The sequence below is a fragment of the Ranitomeya variabilis genome, chromosome 5, assembly GCF_051348905.1.
Source record: "Ranitomeya variabilis isolate aRanVar5 chromosome 5, aRanVar5.hap1, whole genome shotgun sequence".
NCBI classification, from domain to species: Eukaryota; Metazoa; Chordata; class Amphibia; order Anura; family Dendrobatidae; genus Ranitomeya; species Ranitomeya variabilis.
The window spans coordinates 85,273,875-85,301,263 of record NC_135236.1 but is presented as its reverse complement, the minus strand read 5'-3'; the positions used below and the strand labels follow the sequence as shown (position 1 = coordinate 85,301,263).

General features: G+C 44.4%; 1 protein-coding gene across 1 annotated transcript in view; it reads right to left on the bottom strand.

Annotated features, from left to right (window-relative positions):
* The window catches only part of IDO2 (indoleamine 2,3-dioxygenase 2), a 56,426-nt gene that overhangs the window by 10,812 nt on the left and 18,225 nt on the right, over positions 1–27,389 (bottom strand). The window contains exons 4-8 of the mRNA XM_077262813.1: positions 23,988–24,106; positions 23,486–23,500; positions 19,853–19,952; positions 17,090–17,207; positions 16,541–16,592 (exon numbers count right to left, since the gene is read on the bottom strand). Of these exons, the coding sequence (XP_077118928.1) occupies positions 16,541–16,592; positions 17,090–17,207; positions 19,853–19,952; positions 23,486–23,500; positions 23,988–24,106 (404 nt within the window). The remainder of the gene's footprint in view (positions 1–16,540; positions 16,593–17,089; positions 17,208–19,852; positions 19,953–23,485; positions 23,501–23,987; positions 24,107–27,389) is intronic.

Below are 27,389 nucleotides of genomic sequence, written 5' to 3'. Positions count from 1 at the left end.
TACTGCCCATCCTATTTAACCCCTTCATGACCTTGGGATTTTCCGTTTTTCCGTGCTCGTTTTTCAGTCCCCTCCTTCCCAGAGCCATAACTTTTTTATTTTTCCGTCAATAAGGCCATGTGAGGGCTTATTTTTTGTGGGACGAGATGTACTTTTGAAAGACGTCATTGGTTTTATCATGTCATGTACTAGAAAACGGGAAAAAAAATCCAAGTGAGGCGAAATTGCAAAAAAAGTGCAATCTCACACTTTGGCTTTTTTGCTAGGTTCACTAAATGCTAAAACTGACCTGCGATTATGATTCTCCAGGTCAGTACGAGTTCATAGACACCTAACATGACTAGGTTATTTTTTTATCTAAGTGGTGGAAAAAAATTCCAAACTTTGCTAAAAAAAAAAAAAAATTTGCGCCATTTTCCGATACTCGTAGCGTCTCCATTTGTCATGATCTGGGGTCGGTTGAGGGCTTATTTTTTGCGTCCCGAGCTGGCATTTTTAATGATACCATTTCGGTGCAGATACATTCTTTTGTTCGCCCGTTATTGCATTTTAATGCAATGTCACGGCGACTAAAAAAAACGTAATTCTGGCGTCTCGAATTTTTTTCTTGCTACGCCGTTTCGCGATCAGGTTAATGCTTTTTTTTTTATTGATAGATCGGGCGATTCTGAATGCGGCGATACCAAATATGTGTAGGTTTGATTTTTTTTTTTATTGATTTATTTTGATTGGGGCGAAAGGGGGGTGATTTAAACTTTTATATTTTTTTAAATTTTTTTCACATTTTTTTTAACTTTTTTTTAAACTTTTGCCATGCTTCTATAGCCTCCATGGGAGGCTAGAAGCAGGCACAGCACGATCGCCTCTGCTACATAGCAGCGATCTGATGTTCGCTGCTATGTAGCAGAAAATCAGGTATGCTGTGAGCGCCGACCACAGGGTGGCGCTCACAGCTACCGGCGATCAGTAACCATAGAGGTCTCAAGGACCTCTATGGTTACAATGTACAAGCATCGCCGACCTCCGATCATGTGACGGGGGTCGGCGATGCGCTCATTTCCGGCCGCCCGGCCGGAAGAGCAGGTTAAATGCCGCTGTCTGCGTTTGACAGCGGCATTTAACTAGTTAATAGGCGCGGGCAGATCGCGATTCTGCCCGCGCCTATTACGGGCACATGTCAGATGTTCAAAACAGCTGGCATGTCCAGGCTTTGATGCGGGCTCACCGCGGAGCCCGCATCAAAGCAGGGGAGCTGACATCGGATGTATTATCCCGTCCGAGGTCAGAAAGGGGTTAAGGCAGTATTGCTGCATATGTTTCATTCCCTTATGATATACCTTAGGTCCAATAAGCTATACCTTTTTTAGTCGTAATATATATATTACTTTATCCCATTCTATTTTCAGTGTGGTTGAAATTTCATTTTATTGTGTGCACACAGTTTTTAATTGTTTTAAGTATTACACTACTGTCATTTGTATCAATAAAGACATTTTTAATACTATTATCACTATTGTCTGGGAACTTTTATGTTTTTCCATAGTGTTGGTTTCTTGCACTCTGTGAGTAATTATTTACTCAATTGTTTTTTAGTACACCAGGTGGTTTTATTCTATATATTTTTCTATTTTTAATATCATATTTCATATATATTGATATATATATATATTCTATCCCGAAAGATGTTACTATTATTTTTTTTTTCTGTATTGTATTATGTGAAGTGCGAACTATGTCCTGCTTTTTTTTGTGTATATTGTGTAGTAAGCGATACAACGTGAATTACCATTTACTGTGGTATGGTAAAGTGTAATGTATAAGTAATTCTTACTGTATATTGCAGGGTAAGCACAGGATGAGACATAGATTAGTGCTTAGAATAAAGATAGATAGTAACTGTAGGTAAAGTAGGACAATAGGACAAGATACAGTTAATGTTTGGGATTAGCCCACATTGGGAGGGGGAAAGGGCCATTAAAAAGGACTACTTCCTGATAGTTAAGCAGATAGAGAGTTTGTTGAGTAGTGTGACAAGATCAAGTTCAAGGTGCAGTAGGCTGATAGCAAGAGCAGTACATATTGTTCTGAGTGGTATGAGGCCTTACAAAATTCCCTACGGACATTCCTGCAACGTCCGGAGCGCAAGGCTCGATACAGGTGCTATGGAGAGCACCTCAGCCCCTTCTGTACAGAGGAAGATGGACGTGGGAAAGGTAAAGGATCTTGGCAATACTGTGGGACTGGATGGGAAATCCATGGGTTTGGCAGGAACATTAAGCGTAGAGAGAGTCCATGCAGAACGGAAATTAAAGCGGGAAATGTACTGTATTACTGAAACAAGAAATGGAGGGTGCTGAGCCCGATACTGCGTGTTATGATCAGAACAGTCTAGTAAACTTTTATGTGTTGGAATGAACCGGGTGTCCCCTAATCTGGGTGCAGCTGTTCCTGAACATGGAGAACTGAAGACAGCGGAGGCCTGCGGTCTACAAGTGAGTGTAACGCACCCTACACGAGACAGAACACTGGGGATAGCACACAAATTTCCTGTAAAGTGCCAGGGTGTCATGGAACAGCAGCAGCTCGACCACAGTTATCCGCCCTCTTGCACCTTACTGCAGCATAAACTGAAAAGCATCGGCAGAGACTGGAGCACTGGGCCTGATGAAGGTGAGAAAGGCAGAGTTTAACGAAAAAACTACGCCTGGGGACGAGGGTTTTCTGAAATCAGGAAACTTCTTTACATTTCACAATTTAGGTCGCTCCTTTGTCCATCAAGTAATCACCTAAAACTGTCCAAATGGTTCTAATGCAAGTTAGAATAAACCACATGGAAAATGAGAATACAGATACATTTGCAAAAATAAAACCCAAAAGAACATTACCTGCATTTCGAAGACTTATGAAAGCAAAATAAGGTAGAAAAGAGGCAACAACTGTTCTATCCTGAGAACATTACATTTAGTGGAGGGAGTAGATGACCACAAACTCAAAGAAATGCTGAGCCCTCACAACCCTGAGGACTTTACTATGCAATACGCAATCTTAAAAGCATCTATTAAAATTTTATAACATCTAATTAAATAAAGAATGGAATAACAGCAGACATTGGCCTCCAGATGGAGTCAGTACAGCTAATTCCTGGGAACTAAAATGCATGTTGTAAACCAAAACCACAACTTCAAATACTTCTAATTACCATTGAATGAAAATCTTAACCTTTCTGAATATATAACCCCTGGAAAACATCTAACCAACATGTTTATCTATTTGTGGTCAAACGAGAATGACAAAATTGGAATAATCATATTACTCTGTACAATAGGGATTAGGGTACATTTCCACTGCCGAGAGATAAATCGGTCCGTAATCTGGACCGAAAAAAGGGATGTAGCGTATGCGAGTGCAATGCGATTTTTAATCGCACCATCCGTTTTACATCCGTATGACATCCGTATGCAATCCGTTTTATTTCTCTGCAACTATTTTTCTACAGTCATTTACAGGACCATGGACAGTGTTCTAGGCCACAGAATGGTGATGTATCCGTAAAAAACGGACGGAATACGGATGGTCCGTATTCCGTCCGTTTTTTTTCTCGCACCCATTGACTTGCATTGGCGAGTCTCGTCCGAGACTCGCAGCAAATCGCAGCATGCTGCGATTTTTTTCTCAGTCCGATTTCGGCTGAGAAAAAAATCGCAAATGAAAAGACACCTATTGAATAACATTGGTCCGAGTGCAATCCGATTTTTTATCGGATTGCACTCCTCCGTTTTCCTCGCAAGTGGAAATGTAGCCTTATACTGAGTATTGTGCCAGAAAGTAACCGTGCCAGCCAGACGCACTCAGTATGGACGACCAAGGAGAACCTCCAACCAAGGAGCAGATAGTGGGGGCTTAGAATAAGCAAGGTTTTGGGGTGAGGCAGGAACCAAGATAATGGTGCTATGGTGGCCCATTATCATGCACATAAAATTTGTCAGGGTTGGCCAATCAACTGATGTGTTTGGGGTCCCCTTTGCCCTGTGGGAGCAGAACAGTGGAAAATTGAAGACTTGAAGGTGCGAGGGAAAAGGTAGAGATGGGGTTTAGGTAGGGCTGATCGGGCAAGAAGGGCTCCTATCTATTGGGACTTTACAGACGAGCCGTGGGGGGGGACATTTGTGGTTGTCATTGGGGCACCTGTTGCAGGAATTGTAACTGATATGGGGCATCTCAAGAGCGGACACAGAGAGAAGAGGGCCCCGTGTAAGAACACTATGTTGGCCCTTGCAGCTCATCATAATGCACATTTCCACCTGCTTTGGAGACGTGGCCCCCTTACCTCTTGGGCCCCTGTGCACAGGAGCACAAATTATATATCTGTAATTGCCGAGTGATGAAGGGAGGTGGCAGGCATTCCAAGGGGTGATATGTGGTAGGTGCTACATGGTGACATCTGTGAGATTAACAGGGGTATTTGGACAGGTGCTTGGGGAATCTATGGCGTATACATAAAAATGTTGGCGGAAAGAATGTCACAGTAAAAATGCAGACTAACCTGTGCATGCGCACCCAAAATGACTCCACACTGTTATTTTGGTCCATTATATGTGGTTGGAACACACTTGATCGCATAAAAGACTGTAACATTAGAATCCAAAAAAAACAAAAAGTCGAAATCCCATTGCAAATCTGGAGTTTGGTGTGAAAATTCCTAAACTTTGAGCTTTCTATTGAAATTTCCAATAAAGCATAATTGTATTACAAGCCAAAAATAAAGCAGAGCTAATCCTCAAATTACCATGAAGACAATTTGTGGGAATTTGTTCTATAATGTAACAGCTGCCCCTGTCATTCATGTCTTACAACTAGTGTTGGGCGAGTAGCATTGTTGCTCGGGTCTTCCCGAGCACGCTCGGGTGGTCTTCGAGTATTTTTGTGTCCTCGGAGACTTCATTTTCGTCGCCTCAGCTGCATAATTTGCGGCTGCTGGGCAGGCTGAATACATGCGAGGAATGCCTGTTTGTTAGGGAATTCCCACATGTATTTAGCCTGTCTAGAATCCGTAAATCATGCAGCTGAGGCAACGAAAATGAAATCTCCGAGGACACAAAAATACTCAGAGACCACCCGAGCTTGCTCGGGGAGAACTGAGCAACGATTATACTCGCTTATCACTACTTATGACTAGTGATGAGCAAGTAAACTCGTTGCTCAGGTTTTCCCAAGCACGCTCGGGTGATCTCCGAATATTTGTTAGTGCTCGGAGATTTAGTTTTTGTCCATGCAGCTGCAAGATTTACGGCTGCTAGACAGGCTGAATACATGTGAGGAATGCCTGTTTGTTAGGGAATCCCCACATGTATTCAGCCTGTCTAGCAGCCGTAAATTATGCAGCTGCGTTGACAAAAACTACATCTCCGAGTATGCCAAAATACTCGGAGACCACCCGAACCTGCTCGGGAAAACCCAAGCAACAATGCTATTCGCTCATCACTACTTACGACCAATGAATACATGTGAGTGGACGTATTTGAAAGCCTCCTCTATCCTCATACATAGAGCCGGATATTGCTAATCCCCATTAGCTATCATTGTACATCACAGTGGACTAGTCCAACTTTTTGCTTATTGAAGTTTAATCACAGAAAGACAAACATACTGTCTATCCAGTGGAACCGAGAAAACCTCTTGAATGGAAGGTGGACCTGTTTGTTCAAGTACCAGAAGACCCCAGAGGCTACTCCGCATGGTGGGAAATTGAATTTAACGAAGAATTACACAGTTCCCACAAAAAATAAAAACATGTGCCTGTGCAATGTCAGGTTCTCCACTGCGGGAGGCGCTCTTTGAAGCCAATCTAAGTTTACTTTTATACACTACTCAACATTAACAATGCAGCACCAAGATGGAAAAGTCATGGAGTTATAGAAATCACAGGATGATAAACATGTTATTGATATGCAAATTATGATAAAATGGAAACCAAATTTTTGAAATATTTCAATTTATTCAATATCGAGTGTGAGCACCACATGCAGAAATACATGTACTTACACGCCCTGGTTGCTATTGATGAGGTCTACAAACTAATCTCTGGAAGGCAGACAAAAATTAAAATCCATAAAACATCTCTGGAGAGAGGACATATCACACTCACATTGAACATATGGATTATTTATAGCTGGGTAAGAGACAAGCTTATAACTGGGGAAGTGAGAGAGAGCTGACATGTCAGCCTCTATTGAAGTAGGGGCCTCCTACAGTGACCAGCTAATTAAAACAGGAGATATGCTCTAGGAAAAAGACATGAAGACTGAGATTAATTTATGCAGAGACGGAGAAGTACGCTTCCCAGCATAAGCTTCCCCAGATCAAACACAGCTCCCAGACCTTTTGGAGCCAGTGATGAATATTGTGATTTGCATTAATCCAATATTTATGGGAGATATATTTTCGACATCAAAGGGAGAATATAACGCATTCACACATATCAATGGAACCTCTAGGGACGAAGATATCCTGTAAGTTGTGTATCCATAAAATTTGGAAAGACTAAGCACATCCCATAACCAACCCCCACATAAGCTAACCAAGAGGATGTATGTGAGCGTAACCTTTATCTAATAATAAGCACAATATGGGTTTGGTGAATTCTCAGTCCTGTTAGGTACAGATTGCTGTAGTTCTGTCCGTTTTCCTAAGGAGTGCCTCCCTTCCCTTAGCTCTGAGCCATTTGAGTGACACAGGTTTAGTAATTTTCTTTTGCTATCCCTTTTATCCAATGTGATTGTATATTGTTTTTTTCCCATTTTGCACCAACTTTGTATATGTTTTATAAACATTGCCTACCTTTCAGGATTAAATATATAAAATTGAATAGCTCGGCATTACATTATTATTATTATTATTATTATTATTATTTATTGTTATAGCGCCATTTATTCCATGGCGCTTTACAAGTGAGGAGGGGTATACATAATAAAAACAAGTACAATAATCTTGAACAATACAAGTCATAACTGGTACAGTAGGAGAGAGGACCCTGCCCGCGAAGGCTCACAATCTACAAGGGATGGGTGAGGATACAGTAGGTGAGGGTAGAGCTGGTCATGCAGTGGTTTGGTCGATCGGTGGTTACTGCAGGTTGTAGGCTTGTCGGAAGAGGTGGGTCTTCAGATTCTTTTTGAAGGTTTCGATGGTGGGCGAGAGTCTGATGTGTTGTGGTAGAGGGTTCCAGAGTAGGGGTGATACGCGAGAGAAATCTTGTATACGATTGTGGGAAGAGGAGATAAGAGGGGAGTAGGAGCGTGTAGGAAAGTACCGGGAGATGAGGTCACAGATGTAAGGAGGAGACAGGTTGTGGATGGCTTTGTACGTCATGGTTAGGGTTTTGTACTGGAGTCTCTGGGCAATGGGGAGCCAGTGAAGGGATTGACAGAGGGGAGAGGCCGGAGAATAGCGGGGGGACAGGTGGATTAGTCGGGCAGCAGAGTTTAGAATAGATTGGAGGGGTGCGAGAAAGTTTGAGGGGAGGCCACAGAGCAGGAGGTTGCAGTAGTCAAGGCGAGAGATGATGAGGGCATGGACTAGGGTTTTTGCAGATTCTTGGTTGAGGAATGAACGGATTCGTGCAATATTTTTGAGTTGAAGTCGGCAGGAAGTGGAAAGGGCTTGGATATGTGGTTTGAAGGAGAGATCAGCGTCAAGGATAACCCCGAGGCAGCGAGCTTGTGGGACTGGGGAGAGTGGGCAGCCATTTACTGTAATGGATAGGTTCGTTGGGGGGGTCACGTGAGATGGGGGAAAGATGATGAATTCTGTTTTGTCCATGTTAAGTTTCAGAAATTTAGCGGAGAAGAAGGATGAAATAGTGGACAGACATTGAGGGATTCTGGTTAGTAGGGAGGTGATATCTGGTCCAGAGATGTAGATCTGTGTGTCATCAGCATAGAGATGATACTGAAAGCCATGAGATTCTATGAGCTGTCCCAGGCCAAAGGTGTAAATGGAGAAGAGCAGGGGCCCAAGGACTGAACCTTGTGGGACTCCGACAGAGAGGGGGCGAGGTGAGGAGGTGGTGTGTGAGTGGGAGACGCTGAATGTCCGGTCTGTTAGGTATGATGAGATCCAGGATAGGGCCAAGTCTGTGATGCCAAGGGATGAGAGGGTCTGTAATAATAGGGAATGGTCCACTGTGTCAAAGGCAGCCGACAGGTCGAGGAGGAGGAGAACAGAGTAGTGTCGCTTGCTCTTGGCGGTTAAGAGGTCATTGGTGACCTTAGTTAGCGCAGTTTCAGTGGAATGGTGTGACCGGAAGCCAGATTGTAAGCGGTCAAAGAGGGAGCAAGAAGAGAGATGGGAGGACAGTTCAAGGTAGACGTGTTGTTCCAGTAGTTTTGAGGCATAGGGGAGAAGTGATATAGGGCGATAGCTAGATACAGAGGATGGGTCAAGAGAGGACTTTTTGAGGATAGGTGTGATGGAGGCATGTTTAAAGCTTGAGGGGAAAACACCAGTTGTTAGTGATAGGTTGAAGAGATGGGTTAGGGTTGGGATGAAGATTGTGGTGAGGTTTGGGATGAGGTGGGATGGGAGCGGGTCAAGTGCACAGGTGGTGAGATGCGATCTTGAGAGTAGAGTGGCGAGTTGATCTTCTGTAATGGTGGAGTAGTTGGTTTTGGAGGTGGAGGGTAGGGAAGTTGGGAGGAAGGGCTCTGGGGCTTGTTGACCAAAACTGTCTCTGATGTTATCAATCTTCTGCTTGAAGAATGAGGCAAAGTCTTCAGCAGAGATAAGTGAGGAGGGAGGAGGTGCTGGGGGACGGAGGAGAGAATTGAAGGTGTTGAATAACTGTTTAGGGTTGTGAGACAGGGAGGATATGAGAGATGAGAAGTAGGTTTGTTTAGCTGTGGCGAGTGCGGTCTTGAAAGTAGTGAGGGACTGTTTGAATGCGATTAAGTGGTCGTTGGAGTGGGATCTTTTCCATCTGCGCTCAGCAGCCCTGGAAGCTCGCCTCAGTTCTTTGGTCAGGCTGGTGTGCCAGGGCTGTCTGTTGATTTTGCAAGCTTTGGTATGTGTAAGTGGGGCAGCAGATTCCAAAGCTACAGCTATTGTGGTGTTATATAGAGCGGCAGCGTCATCCGCGTTGTGTATGGAACTTATGTCTGTGAGAGGGAGGAGGGATTCAGAGAATGAATGTAGGTCAAGATGTTTAAGATTTCTGCGAGGGTGTGACAGTTTGTGGGGTGGGGACTCTAGACATGGAGTGAAGAGAGATGAGAATGTGAGAAGGTTGTGGTCAGAGAGAGGAAGAGGTGAGTTAGAGAGGTTAGATAGGGAGCAGAGGCGGGTGAAGATGAGGTCCAGTGTGTGACCATCTTTGTGAGTGGCTGCAGAAGACCATTGAGTGAGGCCGAAGGAGGAAGAGAGAGATAGAAGTTTAGTGGCAGCTGAGAGGGAAGTGTCAATGGGGATGTTGAAATCGCCCATGATGATAGTGGGGATGTCTGCAGAAAGGAAATGAAGTAGCCAGGTGGTGAAGTGGTCAAAGAAGATGGTGGCTGGCCCTGGGGGGCGGTAAATGACAGCCAGTTGGAGGTTGGAGGGGGAGTAGATGCGCACAGAGTGCACCTCAAAGGAAGGGAGGGTAACAGAGGGTGGCAGTGGGATTGGGGTGAAGAAGCAGTTATCTGACAGGAGAAAACCAACTCCTCCACCATGCTTGCTGCTGGGGCGGGGTGTGTGAGAAAGGTGGAAGCCACCGTAAGAGAGTGCAGCAGGAGAGGCTGTGTCAGAAGGGGTCAGCCAGGTTTCGGTGATGGCGAGGAAGGAAAGTTTGGTAGTAACAAAAAGATCATGGATGTAGGAAAGCTTGTTACAGACAGAGCGAGCGTTCCATAGAGCTCCTGTTAGTGGGACTGGGGAAGCGGGGGCTGGGCGAATGGGTATAAGGTTAGAGAGGTTACGGAAGTTTGTGATGGAGCATGGATGGGAGGTAGAAATGACTGTGGGAATGTGGTGAGGAGGACCAGGATTTGGAGAGATATCACCAGCAGTGAGAAGGAGCAGAGATAGTGTTAGCAGGTGGGAGCAGGAGAGAGCGTGAGGGGGCTGCCTGTGCTTTGAGACAGAGGATTGTATGTTAAGGAACAGTTCTGAGGAGGAGGTGAGATGGATGGGGAGGATTGAAGAGGAGATGAACAGTTCCTTACTTGGTGTGGGGATTGGGGGAGGTAGCAGAAAGTGAAAGACTATAGGGGTAAAAGTGACAACAAACAGAAACATTGTTTGCAGTGACTGGCCAGTTACCTTCAGTTCCCTTCAGGTTCAATTCAGGTTTTAATTCTACTGTAATCCACACTTTTAGAACACACTTCTAGAAATCACACTGCAGACTGAAGTCTAGCAGACTTGTGCTATGCAATATATGGAAAACTAAGTGCGTTCAGGTGTGGAGCAGAGAGGAGTGGTCTCTGCTCATCTTGGTCAGAGAATTAAGGGTGGACCAGATGCATACAATCGAGACTAAGTAAACAATGTCATAAATAACACAGGGCAAGCTGGGGTTAGCTGAAAGGCATACCATATGAAAGCAAAGAGCGGGGAAGTCTATGTGCAAAGCTGGGTGATGTATTATGTGCACTTCATAGGAGAGCTGGATGAACATACCATATGAAAGCAAAGAGCAGGGAAGTCTATGTGCAAAGCTGGGTGATGTATTATGTGCACTTCATAGGAGAGCTGGATGAACATACATACATTGATTTGGTCATGGGACCAGTGTTTTCACCGTTTCTGCAAGGTGTCCCAGGAGCATTTTTTCAACACAAAAATGCCAGGTCGCATGTCGCTCATGTGACGGTGAAAGACTTGCATGCCCTAAACGTGACATCAAGGTCTACAGCATCTCCGGACTTGTCTCCCATTGATGACATCTGGGATGTCACTGATTGACAGTTGCAAAGGGAGCTGCCAGCGGCAGATCTTGATGAATTCCCCAAGAGCATTTAGAGCAGTAGAACCTTCCTCAGACAACCATTAATAAACTCATTAATATCAGCCAAGATATGTTAGTGCATGAATTCATGCACGTGGTTCTCATACTCGATATCGAATAAATCGAGATGTTTGTTTCCATTTTTCACCATTTGTACATACGGTAATTACCATGTCTATCCATCCTGTGATTGCCATAATTCCATGACCTTTTCTTCTTGATGTTGCAATTACAATGTTAAGGAGTGTAGTACTATGGACATGTTTTTAATGTAAAATTTTATGATAGGATGATCTATTGGTAGATATTTACGAAGCAGATTAAGTTAAACATTTTTTTTACACTTAGGCCATACAGTAGTGTAAAAGCAAGAACCTACAGTTATCTAATTCCATGACAGAAACTCTAACTAATTGTTTTACCTAAGGTTTAACATGAGAATGAAGAAGTAGGACCAGTGCAGAACATTAGATTGCATTCTGAGATGTCATTACTTTCTTAGTAACTGATAATAACGGATGAGTAACTCGGAAACCCAGAGGTCTTCAGAATGGATTCCCAATATCTAAATAAAACATGTAAGATGCTGACCTATAATCTCTGGCTGTCCCATGGAGTGATTTATCTATGAGTAACTATAATGGAGAATATTCCACAATTTCCTGGGAAGTAGAGAAATTCCATATATAGAACTGGAGGGAATGGAGTTCAATACTTGGACAGTAAATAGTTGAAATTCTAAGAAACAATGGATGGCATTCTTGCATATTCTCACAGATGAAAACTATGTAAAAAAAGATCAAGGAAGTAATAAAACCAGAAAAAAAAGATCAAACTAAAACCGCAGTCTATACATTTGCCTCTATTATTTCAAATATATGAATAATGAAAAGATAGGGTCATAATTAGTGATGAGCGAATAGTCATTACTCAAGATTTCCCGAGCACGCTCGGGTGTCCTCCGAGTATTTGTAAGTGCTCGGAGATTTAGTTTTAATAACCGCAGCTGAATGATTTACAGCTACTAGCCAGCCTGAGTACATGTGAGGGTTGCCTGGTTGCTAGGGAATCCCCACATGTACTTATGCTGGCTAAGAGATGTAAATCATTCAGCTGCTGCAAGGAAAACTAAATCTCCGAGCACTAAAAAATACTCAGAGGACACCCGGACATGCTCGGGAGATCTCGAGTAACGAGTATATTCGCTCATCACTAGTCATAATGGATCAAGCCTGGACAGGGCTTGGTCATTAACCCTCCGTCAGGCGCAATACATCTGACAGGCACACAGTAATTAGTTTCACTTCTCTCTCCTTGCCCACTTATCAGAAAACCCCACCCATCCTAGTTATCTCCTGACTCTACAGGCTCTGTGAAACCTGATATCACAGTGACTCAGCAGACCTTCTAGTGAGCAGATATCAACACTTTGGCTTCTCAGGCACATTGCGCCTGATTTCAACACAAATTGAAAGGTTAGTATTTTCTTTTTTTATTCATCACGATTGTGTATTTAGCTTGTTTTATGAAGGATTAATGCTAAGTTAGTGTACATAAGTACTGTTTTCTTAGACAAAAGGAGGGTGGCTTCTAAGGCACATTGCGCCCTAACACATACTCTTTCTCTCTTGCTTCAGATTTTCTGCTGCAATGGCCAGAAAACAGTATGATTCATCTAAACCCCTTCATTTAGAAGAAATGAAGATTTTTTTGTTAGAAGATGATGAGGAAGAACCAGCAGTAACTGAGGATTTAGAGGAATCTAGTGACATTTCATCTGAAGATGAGGTAGCAGAATGTAACACTGATTCTGGAACAGAGCAGGATGGTGATGACACTGATACAGAGGAAACAGACACAGATCTAGCTTATTATTTGGGCAAAGATAAAAATACAAAGTGGAACAAAAAGGCACCCAAGAACAAACAGCGCAGAGAATCCCACAATATTATTACACACCTTCCTGGAGTTATTGGAAGTGCTAGAAAAGCTAAAACTGCAGTGGAATGTTGGAGTAATCTAATTACAGATAGCATGTTGGAAACTATTGTTCGGTTCACTAACCAGTATATTGACACAATCAAAGAGCAATTCTCCAGAGAGAGGGACATCAAAAACACTGATGTGATTGAACTCAAGGCATTTATTGGCTTGTTATACCTAGCTGGTGCTTTCAGAGCAAATAGGCAAAGTTTGGAGGAGCTGTGGGGGACAGACGGTGATGGCATCGAAAAATTCAGCCTTGTGATGAATCTGAAACGATTCAAAGTCCTGATCCATTGCCTCCGTTTCAATGATCGAAGTACCCGGACAGAACAAAAAGGTTATGACCGGCTTGCACCAATTCGGGACATATTTCAACAATTTATTATGAATTGTCAAAAAAGCTATTGCCCGGGGCAAAACCTCACTATTGATGAGATGCTTCCAGGTTTCCGTGGAAGATGTGGTATTCGGCAATATATACCATCGAAGCCAAACAAATATGGAATTAAAATTTTTGCCATGGTTGATGCAAGGATGATGTACGCTATGAACATGGAAGTTTATTGTGGAAGACAGCCACCAGGTCCTTTCAATGTGAGCAACAAGCCTAGTGATGTGGTAAAGAGAATTGCTGAGCCAATGTTTGGATCTGGTCAAAATATCACTGCTGACAACTGGTTTACTGACTTTGATCTGATTGATTTTTTAAAAACGAAAAAGCTGTCATATGTGGGAACTGTTAGAAAAAACAAAAGGCAGCTGCCGCCAGATTTTCTATATACAAAAGGCAAACAACAGTATAGCACTATGTTTGGGTTCAGTAATGGAAAGATTTTAGTTTCTTACATCCCACGCGAGAGGAAAAATGTGATTTTGGTCTCTTCATTACATAATGATTACACCATTGATCCAGAGTCTGGGGAGCTAAGGAAACCAGAAATCATAACTTTTTATAATTTGACCAAAAGCGGCGTTGACACTGCTGACCAAATGTGTGGCAATTTCAATGTAAGTCGAAATACCAAACACTGGCCGATGGTAATCTTCTTTACAATGCTGAATGTGGGTGGCATCAACTCACAAGTAATTTACCTCGATAATGAACTTAAACAAATGCGCAGAAGAATGTAACTAAAACAATTGGCTAATGAACTGGTGAGTGGAGAGCTAAGCCTAAGAAGTACAAAGACGGTTGGAATGCCCCTTGCCCTGCAACACCGGTTGAAGAGATATCGTCCCACGGACGTTTCAGGACAAACACCGACTCTACCACCTTCTAAAAGACGCAGTTGTACTACCTGCTCATTTGTATCTGGTTTCAGAAGGCTTTCTAAATATGACTGCAAAATATGTAAAGAATCAATCTGCCTTTCCCATGCAACTTTCGTCTGCCAGCCTTGCTTTTCTAAGTGTACCTGTGCTGCTTCTGCTGCAATTGAAACCACTGAAGATGAGTAGAAAATAATTAAGTAACATCTAAGTGCAATATCCTTTAAGTTTTTTGCCATAATTTAATATTTAAGCAATAGTTAAGTAAAGATAACTGGAGCCTATTTGGCGTTACTACCAAAAAGTGGTACTTTTCGTTTTAATAAGTTTATGGTTAATAAATGGTTTTTTTTGCATCTGATTTGGTGTAATCTCTTTTAATACATTCCTATGAAGGTCACTGACTACTTCTATAGTCCTGAAATTGAAATATGTAGCTACTATAGGTGGTTTTCTGACCTGTGCTTGTCAGGCACATTGCGCCTGAACTGACGAGAATCTATATTGCGCCTGACGGAGGGTTAAGAAAGGGTTAATCAGTTGGGGTGGAGGGCTAGGAGTATAAGAATAGTTATGGGAGGATTTTAGTGGAGCAGGAGACAGGATTAAAGGGAACCTGTCATTAGATTAATGCTGCACGAACAACAGGCAGCATCAAGCAGAGCCTGGCTGCACAATCGGGAGAGACCTGTCAATCATCTGGAGCAAGGGCGAGGAAAGCCAGTTGGGGGCTTGGACTAGTCAGGTCTCTCCCTATAGTCCTTGATTATTTTTTCAAACTATGTTTTAGATCAGATTTGTGTTTTCTGCAGTTTGGACAGCATGGATGACTTATTGGGGTAGTTGAGGTCCATCAAAATTATGGTCACCCATTTCCATAAGTGCTACGACAAATGGATCTGTTATGCCCTCCAAACATTGAAGCTTCCACTACTACTCAATGACCAGACTTGTTCCCTCCAGGGAGGTCACAGAATCATAGAATCATGAAGAAGAAGTCCCGGAGAACAGGTTCTGAAATGGATCCAGTACCTTGGGACAGACTTGTCATTCCAGGGTAGAGCAACTGGGGAAGGGGGGGCAGTTATTTTGGTTTTGTTGGTATGAGCACATCCAAGATCTCCTCAGTTCAACAGAACTTTTTGAATGTTTGGAATGTTATTTATGTTTGTTATGGTAATGAGTTTCTATTAGTCATATTGCAGAGGCTGTGGCCATTAAGTTTACCAATGTCACACATCTTGTGTTTTATTTATGGTATGGTGAATGTAATCTGCCCTGCCTAGTCATATATTTTCCAATCAAAAACATTAGTAATAGAAGCATTGTAAAAGATAAGGCTGCATTTCTCATGCCTCCAAAAAGATAGAAATAATTTGGTTTTATCTAGGGGACCGGTCGGCAATTGCCCATGGACTTACATTATCAAGTTGTCTTCACTACTCAGGCCTCTCTGAATTTTCTAGATTCTGTTGTTCACCTTTTACTCTATTTGGCTTGAAAAGGGCCCCAAGTGGCCAAAACATCGACCTTTTTTTATTTTTAATGATCTGACAATATTGTGGAGAATTGCATCAAGAATCTACGGATCATGGGGTGGTGCATGGGAGTAGACATCTTTCCCAGATTCTCCATTCTCAAAACAAGAGTTTCCGTAGTTTTTAGTAATGTTGGGTGAATAACTTCACTCGGCTGGAATTGGCAGTCAGTTTGAAGTTACTACTGCGCGGTACGAATATAATGGAAGTGACCAACAGACCTCCATCAGTCTTGGTATGAAAAACAGTAAATCTTAATATTCCCATTGAGAAAAGAACTGGGTTGCTCTCGATGGCGATGTCATTGGTGGACTATCCTAAATCAAACTATTAGAAGTCTGAGTCATTGACATGTAGGTCTAGCCTGATAGGGCTCCTCAGTGGCTATGCCAGGGAGCCTGTGGCTTTCAGGGTACTTTATATAGGGTGTTCGGAGAAGGGAACTGCAGTTGTACATCCTATGGGTTGGTGCTCGTGTGCTTACATGGCCACCCCAGTCCATCCAAACCTCAGGTGAATGGGTGGAGTTAATTTTTGGACTTCCATATTGTAAGGAAAAAAAAACCTTCCTGACCTGCCCCTCCGTAAGTTTCCATTTTGGGGGGAGGATGTTCTTTGTCAAAGTAGCTTCGTTCTGGTCAAGAGTCACAATACAAAGCAAAGAAAACATGACCATTGTGGATCTAGGGGTTTAGTTGTTTTACTTATGTCCAAGTTATGGATTCTTTATCAGAGTGAGCAATATTGTATATTTGTTACTTACCCGGACAGGAATATGCGGATTGTGTTGTAATACACATCAGAGTCCACGTAATCTAAAGGAAAGAAGAAAATTGTACATTTTAGGGCAAACACAACAGATCAACGAATGGGCATACATGGAATTAAAGGGCTTGTTACATTTTGGATAACTGCCGGCTGCAGTTTATTAAAAAAAATAACAAGCTACTATGTACTCGTCTTCACCAGGTCCAGCGCTGAGTCTCATCTACTTCTCCCGGTGCCTGGTATTAGTTGCGGCGTTGACGTAACATCAACAGATCGGCAGCCAATCAGTGAGATCATCGGCTCTGAAGGGGGTGTGGCATCTACAGAGCTATTGATCTCATGTAAATGTACAGATGGACCTGGGAAAGGTGAATATATCATGGTTTGTTATTTTTTTAACAAACTGCAGCCAAGGCTGAATATTATCTGAAACTGAACAAGCCTTTTAAGACCCCATACACATTAGACCAGGCTGCCTGGGGAAATAATTGAGAATCAGGGTTGGAGTGGGGGAGGAATAACAGAAGTACACCTACTCACTGACCGTACATGAGCTGCAGAGCTGCACTCATCTTCATTATGGATTGCTGCAGGTCTTGCAGTGCTGGAAGAAGCGTCTTACTGTCTTCCTCTTGGACGGCTCTCACTGTCCTGATCATAGACTGCCCAGAAGGTAAAACACAGAATATCAACATTGCATCGTTCTCAGGGCCGCTCCGTTCAACCAACTATTTTAACACAGTAACGTTACTACCTAACGTCTCTGGAGAACATTTTCTTAGTAACCTGTTGTGTTGTTCCTCTGTTATTCCTACAAAAATGTATTAGAAAATGGGTGTTACCAATAGGGGGAGTGTCTCCATATTCTCTGACAGTGTCCAATCAGAGCTGCCAATACCATTCCACAGGGACACACCCACCAATTGGGGGAGTGTCTCCATATTCTCTGACAGTGTCCAATCAGCCGTCAATACCATTCTGCAGATACACACCCACCAATTGGGGGAGTGTCTCCACATTCTCTGACAGTGTCCAATCAGAACTGCCAATACCATTCCGCAGGGACACACCCACCAATTGGGGGAGTGTCTCCACATTCTCTGACAGTGTCCAATCAGAGCTGCCAATACCATTCCGCAGGGACACACCCACCAATTGGGGGTGTGTCTCCACATTCTCTGACAGTGTCCAATCAGAGCTGCCAATACCATTCCGCAGGGAGACACCCACCAATTGGGGGTGTGTCTCCACATTCTCTGACAGTGTCCAATCAGAGCTGACAATACCATTCCGCAGGGAGACACCCCTTTGACAAGAATGAGTGGTAACACCATGAGGAATAGCAAAAAGTAATGTTTCAGAATTGTTATTTCATAGTGTATACTAATATCTGCGAAAACAGACCTGTAAGGAGAGCTGATGGATCCTCTTTAAGTCAAGTCATTTAGTTTGTGTGTGAGAGGAGTTCCCCTTTTATTCTATATGCCCCTCTGAAAACATGTCAACACTTCTAGTAAGTAACCTAATGTTTTTGGAACTTGCACCTCATATGTTATCTCACATGGCATGATCTCCGTAGGTAGCCATACTCGGGTGTAGTTGGGAGGAGGCAGATTTGGCCTTTGCCCCAGGCGTAAATGTCCTGAAGATCTACTGGCATGGGACAAAGCCCAGCAGGTGTTAGTGTGCCAGTCCTTGCTGGTGGGTATGGTGTGTCTGGTTCAAAGGTTTGGGAGCTGGAGACAGGTGGCCCCCGCTTAGTGGGGCCCCTTACTCTCTATTTCAAGTGATTTAAATAAAAGTGGCACACTCTGCAATTTAGCTAAAGGCACTGTCATAGATGTCAAAAGTCCCGGATGGGGAATAGGGATAGACACAGGAGAGCTGTAAGTGCATTGTCCTGCCCATTGCACTTGCACCAAATCAGCTTACAATTTCAACTATGGATTTTTCTAATACAGAAAAACTGGATTTGTACCCGAAAGGTACAGATTTACTCAGCATTAAAGCACTCTTACATACGTGCCCTTAGTTTGGGGTATAAAATGCTGACAATAGGTTCCCATTACAGAGTAACCATCATTGAACTATTTTTTTCTTAAATCAATAAGATGTGGAAATAAGAAACTTTGTATTATATTTTATTGGAGAAATATGCTTCTTTCTCCGCGACGACTGATCTTTCATTCTCAAAATTCACAATTTCTGAGTAAAATCTGTCTTCAGTAATTACAGACTTTCCCATTACTGGGATAGGAGATGACAGTTGGTGCTCATAAAGTTCTATGGAGAAATGTAACTGTCATTTTAGGAATACTTACAGCAAGAACGTCTGTGCGTTCCTCTAGCTCCTCCCTTCTCCTTAGAACTTTAAAAGCACCAATTGCCATATCCCATCTCAGAAATGGTAAAATCTGTCTTTGCTGAAATCAGATTTTACCCATGAATTAAGAGTGAAAGATCAGTCCAGGAGGAGAAACAAGCAGATTTTGCTGATAATATATTTTTACAAAGTTGCTTATTTTCATGTGTACTGTTAATGTTTTACATAAAACGACGGCTAATCTCTATTCTATTAAAGGGATTGTTCGTATTCTCTGATGCTGGCACCAGGTGCTGGCGGTCATGTGACCACAGATATGTGATTTGCATACTCCCGGACACATTCCGACTAGACGAGTCTAACCGCACGTCTAGTCTGCATGTGACCACATGTATACAAATCGCATACTTGCCCTCACGTATCTGCCACCCCTGGCATCAGCACCTGAGAATCCTGACAGCGATGTAACGATTTACAAATCTGCAATTACATAGTGACTGCAGTCTTGTTGCCTAAGGCCGGACAACCCCTTTAAGCAAGATGTTGCCAAGTATGACATGTGGATGTATTTATTTATGGGAATGAGGGGTCATCTTTTGAGGTCAGTGTGCACTTTTTGTACAATCCTTGGTTTTACCTCAGACCCGTCAGCACATGCATTTCCTACCAGGCATATCTTGGGCACAAGATCCGGCACTACTATGGTATTAGCGTGAGGACGGAGTACGGTAAAAACGATGACACATCGCGCAGACTCATGTGTAACACAAACAGTGGTTTTCTCATGTCGCACTGTTTAGCGCCGTGTCCTTATAACAGATTATAGACGCCGATTATCTCCGTGCAGCCTGAGAAAAACACACACACAACACAGATAAATGGAATCCAGGCCGCCCACACTTCATCCACGTCATCACAAGACTTTCCCAAGATCTGCTCACTGCAGACTCCCGTCCTTACAGTAGATACGACATTTGTACTCACTTTTACTGCTGGAATTGCTGCCACCTCCACAAGTAATGTGACGAGAACAAAGCCCTGCAGACTGTCACCTCCTGGGACAGACACAATGGTGGAAAGGTTCCTATGGGCAGGAGAGAGGAGGTCAACAGGTTGCTGTAGATATCCTTTACTGACCTGGGCCCAATGACAGCCATCGGACACCCAGTAGTCTGGCACTGTTCACACAGCACATGCTGGGCAGAAATTCTACAGTATCTGGTAAAAGTATTGGGACACCTCCACATTACACCTACAGAAGCTTTTATGACCTCCCATTCTAAATCCATAGGCATTACTATGGTGGTCCCCATCATCGCTCTCCCTCATTTTACCACCATAACAGCTCCCACTCTTCTGGGAAGGGTTTCTACAAGATTTTGGAGGTGTCTGTGAGAATTTTTGCCTGTTCATCCAGAAGATCATTTGTGAGGTCAGACACTGATGTTGGAGGAGAGGCCGGGCTCACAATTTCTGTTTTGGTTCCTTCAAAGGTGTTGGGTGGATTGAGGTCTGGGCTCTGTGCGGTCGGTCATGTTGTTCCACACCAAACTCCTCCAACCATGTCTTTATGGACCTTGATTTATGGACTAGGTACAATCATGGGGAACAGAAAAGGGCCTTCCCCAAACTGTTCCCACAAAGTTGGAACTATAATAGTCCAAAATGTCTTGCATGCTGAAGGATTAAGATTTCTCTTTTCTGGAACTAAAAGATGCAGGTCAAACCCTGAAGAACAACCCCATAGCATTATCCACCATCCACCAAACTACAGCTGGCACAATGCAGTCAGGCAGGTAACTTTCTCCTAGCATTCATCAAACCCAAAGTCATTCCTTAGATTCCAGATAGAAAAATGTGATTCTTCTCTTCACAGAACACGTTTCTGCAGCGCCCCAGGGTCCTGGTCGTTGCAGTAATGTCATTTTCCTCTAGGGGAGAGTGATGTTATGTTTGGAGGCAAAGAAGGACAACTGCATCAAGGTATCACAAACATGCAACACATTTTACACTCCCGCCACCAGGGGGAACTCTGCTCCTATTTATTAGGGCACTCCTCACATTGGTAAAACTGGTAGCCTGGAGAGGAAGTGAGTTAGTTGCTGGCTGAGCTCTGCTCAGGTAGTTGGTCCCTGACAGGGGTGGGATCCTGTCAGAGATCAAGGAGGAAGGACACGGAGCTGTGCCTGCCCTAAGTGCGGCAGCTTCTAGAAAGAGACACTGAAGGAGAACTGTATTGCAGAGAGGGTGAGAAGAAGTCGTAGCAAAGGAGTGGATACCAGGAGGAGTTCTGCCCTACACAGGCTGCCTCCTTCTGAGGCGCAGGATCCCGGTAGCCGGAACACCGAGGGAGCAACGACCCTTTATGCCTTGCTCCAGAGACCAGCAGGACAGCTAATTTCATGTTACCTGTCCGCCCTACACCCAGGAGGCAAGGTGGCACCCCTTAGAGGCTGGGGCATGATGGAGTCCCTGTAAAACGCCTCAAGCCACCGGTCATACGGGTTTGTCCTATCCTATCCGGGGGACAGAGAGAGAGAGACATAACATCTACAACATCTGTGAAGACCTTATGAGAAGCTTAGCAGTAAGGGACTAGAACACCATGGCGCTAGAGGAAGGCTACTGATTTCCACCTGGACAAGGGGACTCAGGACTTGTCTCCAAACCAGCCGGACTCTGCCTACCCTGTGGTCTAGTGCTCTGGACTGTGGATGCTGAAGCCACCAGTAAAGGTAAAGAGACTGCAACCTTGTGTCCTCGTTCTTCACTGCGCCTCTCATCATCCACCATCTACACACTGGGAAGCCCTGGGGATACACTTCACCTGTGGGAAGGTATACCATCTAGCTGCCATAACATCACCCCAGCGGACCCCTTAAAGCAGCGTCGGTCACCCTGACCGAATACCACAGGTGGCGTCACGAACGCTTCCCCTTTAAAGACCTTTCACTTTTACACGGACGTCCCTAGGGCCACAGACCGGGTCAGCCACCGTGACATCCCCCCGCGAACCGAGGGACCCGGTACCGAGTACCCCGCTGCCCTTGGGGGCGCTCCATTTCCACTGATCCGGAATCCACAGGCAGCTTTACACCACTATAACCAGTGCCTGGCATTGTGCTTGGTGATGTAAGACTGCATGCAGCTGCTTAGTCACGAAGCTCAGGAAGAGGTCACAGTTTTTATGTTGATGTTGAAGAAGCACTCCTCCCATCAAAAATGTTATCCTCTTAATATATTACTATCATCATATTATATGGCACTTTGTATTTACAATTGCTCATTTTGCCTTTCTACCCAGTTAATTCTTCTGTTTTCGATTAGATCTATGACATCACGTAATTAAAAACTGACGAGCTAAATACTTCTAAGCTCTATGTAGAAATAGGAGGTCAACTTTCCTTGTATAAGTCATGGGTCACTGCAAAAGTCTAAGGCAGGGGGAGGAGGGAACAGCAGGGTCAGGAGGTGAAGAGGGAAATGATCAATGCAGTGGACAAGAGACTTCCTGTTTCTACAGAATGCAGAGAAAAGAGTAACTGGGTAGTACACAGTGCTGTATAATATGATGACTTATACTCTTCAAATCCTGATGATTAGGAGGATAAAAGCTTTGATGGGAGGAGTGCTTCTTTAATGCCAGAGCAGGTTTGGATTCTGCAGTTACGGAGTCAGCAGAGCATTGATGAATTTTCTGCCCTCTGCTCCTCAGCACTCGGTGACATTGCGGGGTCTCCACTTCATGGCTAAGTTACTGCGGTTCCTCCATTTCCCAATAATATCCCTCACAGGTGATGGGGAAGATTTAGGAGGGAAGAAATGTTACGATCTGACTTGTTACCCCGATGGCCCCTATTAAAAGCGCGCGCTGTATTGGGCAGCTCTGCACCACCCATTCTCTCACATGTTAGTAGAGGCAGATAGCATGGCGGGTGGCCGGAGGTTATACATCGGGGGTCAATGCTCCTCAATGATAAACTTGAACTTTATGATTAAGTTGTGTGTCCCAATACTTTTCTCCATCCAGTGTAACCTCTTATCTAAGTAGATTAGAAATTAAAATACATAATTACATAAATTCTTCTTGTACTGATTCCAAGTCACAGTCTATATTATACTCCAGAGCTGTATTCACAATTCTGTTTGTTTTTATTGAAAACAGTCAGACGTGCACACACATGCCGGTGTAGCTGGGCTCACATTATACAGGGTGACTGCTTTTGTTACATGCCATCACCCTGTTGTTCTCAAGCACTGACTGATTACAGGTGGTCTAGTTAGTTATGGAGGGGTCCCGCTCATAGTGACTCCTACAGTGTATGGACGGGGGACATGTACATAGTGCCCTGTCTGAGACCAGCACCTAACATTGACGATAAGAACATGTGCTCTTCAGATGAGCCCTTTGCAAATCAAACTCTTGAACCCACATAATTGCACTGTCCTGCAGAGCAGCGCTCCTCCCATAATGCACCTTTAATAATCAGTCCATCCACAGAGCTTACAACTTATCATTATACAGTTTCTATCAGCATTCCTTTCCGTGTGTACCCCAGTGTGACACCCCCTAATTAACATCAAAGAGAACACTAAAAGTTATGGAGTTTCACTTACTCTATTGTCAGAGGTCTGAGCAAGAATCCCCGGGAGCCGACAAAGGAAGGAAACAAACAATTAGTACGGAGAGAAGGTTGCCAAAGGCTATCCCAGCCCGTAATGAGATTTCCATCTACTCAAAATGTATTGTGTGCCATATAACAATAGAATATATCTTCTCTATTCATAGCGCCAGGCAAAGGGTTCAGGACACATTTTATTGTTATTAACCCCTTCCGTGAAGGCCGAGCACATGTTATTATTGGAGTAAACAACAGCTGCAGACTTATGCTTGAGGGACCGTGCTGCGTAGACAGATGGCAATGTGTTAAAAGATTATTGAAGGGAGTCTGTCACCCCCAAAATGCAGTCTGATGATGCAGATAATGGTTACTGTGTATCCAAATAAAACAGTTAATTCTCCCACATAGTCTGACTCTAAGCATTGGATGATTCTGCTGAAAGCTGAAATCCGCAACAGTCCCGGCCATATAGACACTAAATCCAGAGCTTCACTTACCCCGCAGGATCCTTCCGTTTCCAGTTAGCCAAAACAAAGTCTGCATGGACCATGATCAGCGGCAGCCCAAGGGTCTGGGACACTTGATGATATGGCATGGCCAGATTGCGAGGCAGCACCTGAGTCAAATGAAAAATTGGTGTGGTCGTCATAAAAAAGTTTTGTAGAATATTGTGTAAAATGTCATTAATGTATAGTCTGTTCCAGTTACACCATGCTGGCCATGAATCAACGCACTGGTATCGTCCAATGTAGACCCAATATGACAAACTTAGCTCTGCTACGTCTTTATGTTCCACCAAGTATGTTATTTTGACACTTTCTTGTTCTTGCCTTAGGATCCCTTTCACATTGCATTACTCCCTACGTTTTGTGGCCACGTTGGGGCCTATGTTCGAAACCACTCCCATCTTTGGGATTTGGATGTTTGGCACCGTTGACTATAATGGTTGGAGATGGACAGCAAGCGTCAGTAGACTACATCTCTCTGTGTGGCACCCCAGGGTCCTAGTCATCACAGTAGCATTGCTTTCCTCGTGGGGAGAGTGATGTTACGCTTGAAGGCAAGAAGGGATAACTGTAACCAGGTAAACACAAGCATGCAACACATTCACACTCCAGGCCACCAGGGGGAGGTTTTGATCCTATTTACTAGGTGACTCCCCAGATATATGATAGTTTTGGAGGGAAAGTAGTTAGAGAGTTTCAGTCAGTTCCTGTCAGAGAGACAGAGGGGAAGGAAGCAGAAAGATGTGCTAGAGAGAGAGATTGCCAGAAGGGAGCTTGTCGTGGAACATCAGCTGAGGTGGAGCTGGTACGATAGGAGAATAGCTGAGCAGACGTGGGGGTCTGCAGCTCCTGGCAGAAAGAGGAAACTGAGAAGGAAAGAACATCGGTCCGACAGTTCTTGCCAGGAAACAGACTGGATCAGTCTGAGGCAGAGGAGAGCTTACGGAGCTGTGTAGCCGCAGTGCAGCAGTTCCTGGAAAGACACATTCAGAAAGCTGAATTGATTGCAGTGAACATGCAGGAGAGCAAAGCACAGGAGATGATATCAGGGGGAGACCAGCCCCGAGCAGGCTGGCTCCTTCTGAGACCGGTAGCCGGAACACCGAGGTTGTAAGGACCTCCATGACTTACATCAGAGACCAGCAGGACAGCTGAACTCCAAGTTACCTGTCCGACCTAATACCCAGGAGGCATGGTGGCACCCCTCAGAGGCTGGGGCATGCTAGAGTCCCTATAAACCGCCTCAAGCCACCAGTCATACGGGTTATGTCCTATCCGGGGGACAGAGAGAGAGATAACATCTGTGAGTACCTTATGTGAAGCCATAGGCAGTAAGGGACTACACCACTACGGCGCTAGAGGAAGGCTTTGATTTCCACCTGGAGAAGGGGACTCCTAACTTGCCTCCAAGCCGGCTGGACCCTGCCTGCCTTGTGATCTGGTGCCCTGGACTGTGGCTGCCTGAAGTCTTCAGTAAAGGTAAAGAGACTGCAACCTTGTGTCCTCATTCTTCACTGCACTATTCATCATTCACCATCTACACACTGGGAAGCCCTGGGGATACACTTCACCTGTGGGAAGTTATACCATCTAGCTGCCATAACATCACCCCAGCGGACCCCATAAAGCAGCGTCAGCCCCCACTGACCGAATACCACAGGTGGCGTCACGAACATAAACTTTATTGCCTTTAAAGACCTTTCCCTTTTACATGGGCCGTCCAGGGCCATGGACCGGGTCGCCACCGTGACATCCCCCTGTGAAACGCAGGACCCGATACCGAGTAACCCACGGCCCTGGCAGGGTGACTCATTTGTCCGCCTCCAATAGACATACACGGGCGAAAACAATGCATGACCGTGCCCCGACATAGTGAGGTAAGCCCCGACGGAGTCACTAAATATAAGAGAAAATCCTGTGTGAAAGGGCCATAAGACGCAGGGCCTGTGGCAGTGTTGGGGTATGTTCACGCTAGGACCCTGTTTCCGCCAGAGCTGTGTTATTGATGCTAGACGAGGAGGCTCATGTTCACACAGTTGGAGCAGCATGAATCAGATGACAAGTTCCCTTTCATTTGGTTTCCTAGATGGAACAATCCGAGATTGGTTGTAACATTTATATGAGCGCTCGCTATGGAGTAAAGTTACAGAATGACAATCCCGTACTAAAGTCCATCAGTTATTCCTGCTCAGTCTATGTGTGGATAGTGGCTGCTCCTCATGAAACTCCAGGAGATAAAGGTTTTCTCCAGCATCACAGGGGTGATTTACCTGTGACTAATACTGTAGGAATGACTATACCGACATTGTACTGGCACTCGCCTTCATGGCCACGTGGTCTCTCCTACCGGCCTTCCTTTACAGTAGCCATGCACAATTTTTCCCATACCTGACCAAACAGAGGTCACTTTGGTTCTGACATTTCTGCACGTTTTTCTGGAATTCCTTCTAATGAAACAAATCTTTGCCAAGGATAAAGCAAAGCCTGACTTTGTTGTTTGATAAGGAAGCTGCCAGACAGGGGCATAATGTGTGGGAGTGGGGCCCACTGACACTAGCAGCGATATCAGCTGGATGTCCACCAGAGGACGCAAATTCAGCTGAAATGTATTGTGGCTCAGAGACCCGCTGGGTCATTGCACTGCTATACACGCTCTCGGCCAATCAGAAGCCGGGAGCTGACGTCAGCATGCAAGTCACTGGCGGCGCAAGGTGGAGATGTTATGCACTGCCCGTCACTTGCACGCTGAAGTCAGCTGCCAACATCTGCACCGACTATGGAAGAGGACGCTTCATGTTGTTGGAGCAGCAGAAGATGAGTAGAATCGTTTATTTATTTGTTTTAATTTGTTGAGAAAGAGCTGCAGAACAGGGACATTACTACAGGGAGAAGCCCTTGAGAGGGACATTATACTTGGATGGGGACATTGTACCAGGATGGGAGACATTATACCTGAAAGGGTCCCAGGATGGGGGACATTATTACAAGGAAGGTCCAGGATGGAGAACATTATTACAGGGAGAAGCCCATTAAGATGGACATTATACCTGGATGGGGACATTGTACCAGGATGGAGGACATTATATCTAGAAGGGTCTCAGGATATAGAAAACATTAGAACAGAAAGGAGCCTGAATGGGAAACATTATTGCAGGAAAAGGGCACAGGATGGTGAACATTATTACAGGAAGGGGCATGAGATAGGGACATTATTACAAAATGAGGACATAGTTACAGGGCGAACAAGTATGTGGAGCGCCCCGTCAGGGCAAGGGGGTACTCGGTACCGAGTCCTGCGGTTCACAGGGGGATGTCACGGTGGCTGTGACCTGGTCCGTGGCCCTGGGACGTCCGTATAAAAGGGAAAGGTCTTTAAAGAGATAAAGTTTATGT